We start from the raw sequence: 6,385 nt of genomic DNA, 5'->3' as shown, positions 1-6,385 counted from the left end.
TTTTTTTTTTTTTTTTTTTTTTTTTTTTTTTTTTTTTTTTTTTTTTTTTTTTTTGACAATTTTGTAATTTTATGGTTCCTCTTTAACCTAAATTAGTGATCTCTTGTTTGACAAAGTTGGTAATGGGTGTAGCGTTGACAAATCTATACCATTTGTTCTTATTTCTTCGGTTATAGGGAGAGTGACTGCAGAAAGTGTCATTTTTAGCTTTGGAACCGTCCTTTTGGATCTACTAAGTGGGAAGCACATCCCTCCTAGTCATGTAAGTGTTGCATTTGGATTTAGGATAAACTTTAGGATCATATCTTGAGTTTAATATGTATAATGGCATGTGCAGGCACTCGATATGATACGAGGCAAAAATATTCTTCTCTTAATGGATTCACATTTGGAGGGTAAGTTTTCAACTGCAGAGGCAACTGTGGTTTTTGATCTTGCTTCACAATGTTTACAATATGAGCCTCGAGATCGACCAAATACGAAGGGTCTTGTTGCAGCCCTTGCCCCGTTACAGAATAAGCTGGATGTAAGCAACCTTGATATTAGCTTGCATTGATATGAACTGGTCCATTACTTAAAAAGACCACTAAAAATCCAATGCTTTGTAGTGAGTTCAAGCTATAGTCGTATTAATCAAGGTGCTACTATGTTTCTTTATCAACTTCTTAGCTAGAATGTTGGTTTGGTGAGTGTTCGTTTATGCCCTCCCTCTTTGGTTTTACGGCCTTATTCTCCTTTCATGTACTCCTACATTGACCCGTGGCCAGTTAGAAACCACGTCTCTCCATAATGGTATGATATTGTCCACTTTGAGGATAAACTCTCATGACTTTGCTTTTGGTTTCCCCAAAAGGCCTCATACCAATGACGATGTATTCCTTGCTTATAAACCCATGATCAATCCTTTAATTAGTCGATGTGGGACTCCTCTACCAATAATCCTCCCATCGAACAAAGTACACCATAGAGCCTACCCTGACACCTATGGAACCCTCGAATAGTCTTCCCAAATCGAGGCTCAACTCCTTCTCTGGAGCCCTTGAACAAAATACACCATTTGTTCGACACTCGAGTCATTTTTTACTACACTTTTGAGGCTCACAACTTCTTTGTTCGACATTTGAGGATTTTATTGACATAGTTAAGTTAAGGGTACGACTATGATGCCATGTTAGGAACCACGACTCTCCATAATGGTATGATATTATCCACTTTGGGCATAAACTCTCGTGGTTTTGCTTTTAGTTTCCCCAAATGGCCTCATACCATACTTATAACCCCATATCAACCCTTTAATTAACTGATGTTCGACTCCTCTCCCAACAATCCCCAACATGGCCTAACCTGAAATGACATGTCCTGGAATTGCAGGTTCCATCTTTTGTGATGCTAGGAATTCCAAAGCACGAGGAAGCTCCTCCAACTCCACAACATCCTCTCACTCCAATGGGCGATGCTTGTTCCAGAATGGATCTCACTGCTATCCATCAGATATTGGTAATGTCACACTACAAAGATGATGAAGGATCAAATGAGGTTAAACCATTGTCCCCTCTTTATAAATGTTCCTATTTGCTGTATGGTGTGTTAAATTTCTAGAACTCTTTTCCAGTTGTCTTTCCAAGAATGGACTCAACAAATGAGAGACATGTTGGAGGCTAGGAAGCGAGGGGACTTGGCATTTCATGACAAAGATTTTAAAACAGCTATTGACTGTTATTCTCAGGTATGCATTTTACTTGACTGATTATCTCACATCGGTTCGAGAGGGGAACGAATGATTCATTATAAGGGTGTAGAAACCTCCGCCTAATAGACGTGTTTTAAAACCTTGAGGGAAGTCTAGAGGGAAAAGTCCAAAGAGGACAATATACGCCGGTGGTGTGCTGGTGGTGGGCTTAGGCTGTTACAGATTTCCTCTCTTATCACTTTTGTTTAGGACAGATCATCAGCTGGTTTGAGTAGTTGATCTCGGCTGCGTGTTGTGTATGGTATAGGACTAGCATGCTTCTGTTGGGAATCACGGATCTCCACGGTGGTATGATATTGTCCACTTTGAGAATAAGCTCTCATGACTTTGCTTTGGGCTTCCCCAGAAGGCCTCGTACCAATGGAGATGTATTCTTTAGTTATAAACCCACGATCATTCCCTAAATTAGGCCAATGTGGGACTCCCTCCCAACAATCCTCAACAGCTTCGACGTGTCGCTACGTCGATTACTGAATTTATTCTCCCTCATAAGTATCATGACGAACAATATGCTTTCAATCTGCAGTTCATAGATGTTGGCACCATGGTTTCTCCCACTGTTTACGCACGAAGAAGTCTGTGTTATCTTCTTTCCGACCAACCAGATGCTGCTCTTCGAGATGCCATGCAAGCGCAATGTGTTTATCCCGATTGGTCCACGTCATTTTACATGCAGGCTGTTGCACTAGCCAAGCTAGATATGCACAAGGACGCAGCTGACATGTTGAACGAGGCTGCTGCATTGGAAGAGAAAAGGCAAAAAGGTGGACGGGGATCTTGAGAACCAACCCCTGTAAGTGCCCTTCCTGCATTGTTCCTAGTTGTTCATTTGTTGTTCATAGTTTTGAAACAGGAACATAAAACGGAAATTTACTAAATCTAGTCATGAAATCGAACTGTAACATAGTGAGGAACTTGTGTCTTCTTCGTAATTGTGTTTTTTTCACCTTGAAAATTGGGAAATAATTTATTGGTTCTATCCATGTATAAGCTTAATACAACATATTTAGATTCTTGAGTGAGCTAATTGTGTCACTACTTTTGTTATTATCTATGAGATCTAACATCAATTGGAGAGAGGAACGAGTGTCAACGAGGAGAACGAATCATTCTTTATAAGAGTGTGAAAACCTCTCCTTAGTGGACGCGTTTTAAAAACCCTGAAGAAAACTCTGGGATGGAAAACCTAAATAGAATAATATCTACTAGCAGTGAGTGTGAGCCATTAAGGCAACTTAAGCTTAGTCAATAAAAAAGGAAAATCTAAACCACTTATTGACTTGTATATACATTCTCTTGCATATATTACATTCTTGTTAGTGATTGAAAACTTTGGTCTTCTGCTCAACCGTGTCGATTTGATCAAGTGAAGTTCATCCCTCGAGCAACTTTGTTTTCTTTGTAGTAGGGAGATTGTTTTGCCTGTTCGTGCTATTATTATACTTTTTTTTCATAGTTTCTTTCAAGCAAAATGTGTTTTCGGAATTTTGTTTTTGCGTTTCTATGTTCGAATTGTGCTTGTTTGCTTAATCGAGATTAGTCAGCTAACAAAGTTATTATGCTAAACCCAAGTTTAAATTGTGTTTTTAACTCCAACACCATTGTCTATCAATACTAAGGAGATTGAATAGAAATCAATATCTTCTATGTTCCACCCTTTCACTCATGTCAATTCATAAATTCTTTGTTGTTGTTTATCAGTTCTAAAGAATCCTATGATACACATAATTCAAAGAGAAGTGAAAAAAACTAGTGCTCATAGATGATAAGGAAGAGTTTTGCACTCAAAATTTGGACATGCAAAGAGAAGTACAAAAACTAATGTATAATATCTAACATCAGAAGACCATATTATAACACAATTCTAAATGCACACAAATAGCTTATTAAACTCAACAATATATAGTCTAATATAATTTTCATTTTCATGTAAGCAAATGGGTACTTATTTGCAATTCTCGTGCACATAAGTAAAGAGTGGTCTTCTTTTCTAGTGGATGTCGAATTTGTTGCCCCCTTTTGACTAAGAAGAGGGTGGGCGCAAGAGCTACATTGCTCATGGGGATTATGCCATCATATTGTGATTTTATTTGTGGTAACTACTCATCTTTGTGCATGAAAATTGACCGACTTTAAGCATATTTAGGTCCTTTGATTTTGTGATTTTGTGATATTTTGTAGTGAATTTATGCACGACTAACCCTGACACAAGTTACTTATGCAAACTTGTACTATTTATGGATCTTATTACTTTTCTACTTCAATTTTCTAGAAATGGTTGAGTTTACGACTCATATTTTTCTTCCTCTTGTAAACAGGCATGCATATGAAAACGAGCCTGACTCAATTTAGGGTTTGAGAAAGTCGGGTTGCTATATTAATTTAATTTTAAATCTAAATTATTTTTACAAATCATTATGTAATTTTAGATCATGTAGATTGTTTATCTAATTTAAAACCATGAGTTATTGTTCAAAATTAGTAACATATCATTTTTCCAACACAAAAAACATGTTTGCAGATCATCATAACCAAAAGTAAATTTGTTGAAACAAATTTAGGAGCAACTTTTGTAAAACAAAATCTTAACTCACTTGTTCGTATGGTTTTCCTCCCAGAAATTGTGCCTTTTCCAAGCTGAGACCTGAAATTTTCTCTCAACCCAAACACTATTTAAAACAGTACTCTATTCATTTACCCAAAGCCTTCCATCATTTTAGAACATTACATCAAAACAAAACACCATTTCCAAGCAAAGTAAGCATATCTCCATTTTCATTTCCTTACATTCATCATTTACACATTCCCTAGCAGTTGCAACCCTCAGCAAAATCCACAGACTATAATAATATGTTACTATCAAAACAGGAAAGCCATGAAGAAGAAGAAGAAGAAGAAGAAGAAGAAGATGAGCCAAACTCCTAAACAACTCACCCATATCTCATTCCATTTTTCAAATAATCTGCTTTCCTGCTCATTACAGATCCCAATAGAACAAATTTAGGACCAAATCTAACTTTTGTGAACATAATTTGGGACATTTGGAAACAACATATAAAACTTTAGTATGTCTCTGCACTGTTGTTACCTTTTCACATCGACAATGGAAGAAGCATCCTTCTTTTCTTCTTCCTAGCCAATCTCACTTGCTTGGTAACTTTCATGCATATAAGTAACAGCATCGTAATGCACACTAAAATAGAAGCCAATTGCATATGTCGAAAATATAAAGACACTGCCGAAAAGACCAAGAACGCTAGAATAATGAGTTCCCATATTACAAAAATGACAACATCCACCCTGCATAAACAAATAGACGAACCAAAATGCATATCATCAGAAATGACAAATCGTGCGTACATAATAAACCACAATTAGGATCTAATTCATGTTCGTTTAACAGGAGAGTGAATCCCAACATAACGTACATAAACCGAACAATACAAAAGTTGTAATGGACACTCACACAGACCACCCTGTGGATATCTATTTGAATAGATCGTACATAAGATGAAAAGATACATCAGTTGGTATGAGTGAAAATTCTTCTTAATCAATCACCAACTAACTCAAAGAAAAACTGCAAACTAAGTCCAATTTTATGCACTGACATAACATTTTCTTTACGAACTTAGATAAAATATATCAAGATTTTTATGGTGTTGGATTAACAATGTCCAAAGAAAATACCAAGAGTTTGTCTACAAATTTTCGCTAGACAAATTAACAATAATGTACAAGAAAACGTATATCCAAGATCATGAAATTTGAAACTTAGAACTTTACTCCCGAGAGATAGATAATTGGATGCTAAAACTAAGATACAATAGATTTCTTTTTAGGAACCAGAAATCCTAATAGAAGAATCTGAGAATTTTGGCCCAATTTTCAACATTCCTTCATCATGAACAACGCAATTAGCAATCAATGCAAGATATAAAGACAGAGCTCTGTCAAAAGAAACTCATAGTCATAATTTTAATTATTTCGGAAGTCAGGAGTATCTGTCAATATCCAGTTACATAACATGAACTTCTGATTTGATGCTAAGCTAGGAGTACAAGAAATTTACAGGCTATGGCTGAAGGCACTCATGACCAAGCTCACGAAAAATTAATTACTTGCATAAAGGAACTTCAATTGAACAATTACCATAGCACATCGTTGGACAAAGCAATTATCTTGACATCCAGAGGATGACATGATGCATCTTGTGATGAAATTTATCTACGAGAGTCCCATTTCAAGTACCGAATTCCACATGAACACTATTATTCCCTAAAATTACTGCCCAGAACAAACGAAACCAACATTTCCAAAACGATCTTACAAAATTCCAAAGCTTATCGAGAGAAGAAACCACCATAAATTCATACAAAATAAAAGAAATTGGGGACAGAATTTGCCAACGTCTGCAATGATCCCAAATCCCATCATGAATTCAGCGTTTAAAGAACAAAACCCTATTTCATCGAACATAACCAGCCCAATTCAAAGCAAAACAAAACCAACGCCATAAATTCAGAATCCCAAGAATCAAAATCTCAGAATCAGAAACGTAGGTATAAAAGAAAGAATTACGAATCTGGGAGACGAGGAAATCGAAAGCAGAAACGAAAGGGGGGGGGGGGGGGT

The 6,385-nt window shown here is 36.5% G+C and overlaps 3 protein-coding genes across 3 annotated transcripts in view; 2 read left to right on the top strand and 1 right to left on the bottom strand.

Moving 5' to 3' along the window:
• Positions 1–2,777, top strand: part of LOC111454280 (probable serine/threonine-protein kinase At4g35230) — a 6,245-nt gene extending 3,468 nt beyond the window's left edge. The window contains exons 5-9 of the mRNA XM_023095701.1: positions 177–262; positions 338–526; positions 1,372–1,536; positions 1,613–1,726; positions 2,277–2,777. Of these exons, the coding sequence (XP_022951469.1) occupies positions 177–262; positions 338–526; positions 1,372–1,536; positions 1,613–1,726; positions 2,277–2,531 (809 nt within the window). The 3' untranslated portion in view covers positions 2,532–2,777. The remainder of the gene's footprint in view (positions 1–176; positions 263–337; positions 527–1,371; positions 1,537–1,612; positions 1,727–2,276) is intronic.
• The window catches only part of LOC111454281, a 13,912-nt gene extending 9,031 nt beyond the window's left edge, over positions 1–4,881 (top strand). Inside the window, exon 2 of the mRNA XM_023095704.1 lies at positions 4,632–4,881. Within this exon, the coding sequence (XP_022951472.1) occupies positions 4,632–4,754 (123 nt within the window). The 3' untranslated portion in view covers positions 4,755–4,881. The remainder of the gene's footprint in view (positions 1–4,631) is intronic.
• LOC111454282 overlaps positions 4,501–6,385 on the bottom strand; it is a 3,271-nt gene continuing 1,386 nt past the window's right edge. The window contains exon 2 of the mRNA XM_023095705.1: positions 4,501–5,050. Within this exon, the coding sequence (XP_022951473.1) occupies positions 4,843–5,050 (208 nt within the window). The 3' untranslated portion in view covers positions 4,501–4,842. The remainder of the gene's footprint in view (positions 5,051–6,385) is intronic.

The sequence above is a fragment of the Cucurbita moschata genome, unplaced genomic scaffold (assembly GCF_002738365.1).
Source record: "Cucurbita moschata cultivar Rifu unplaced genomic scaffold, Cmos_1.0 Cmo_Scf00016, whole genome shotgun sequence".
Taxonomy (NCBI): domain Eukaryota; kingdom Viridiplantae; phylum Streptophyta; class Magnoliopsida; order Cucurbitales; family Cucurbitaceae; genus Cucurbita; species Cucurbita moschata.
Note: the sequence above shows the minus strand (reverse complement) of the source record. Positions and strands in the feature narration are given on the sequence as shown.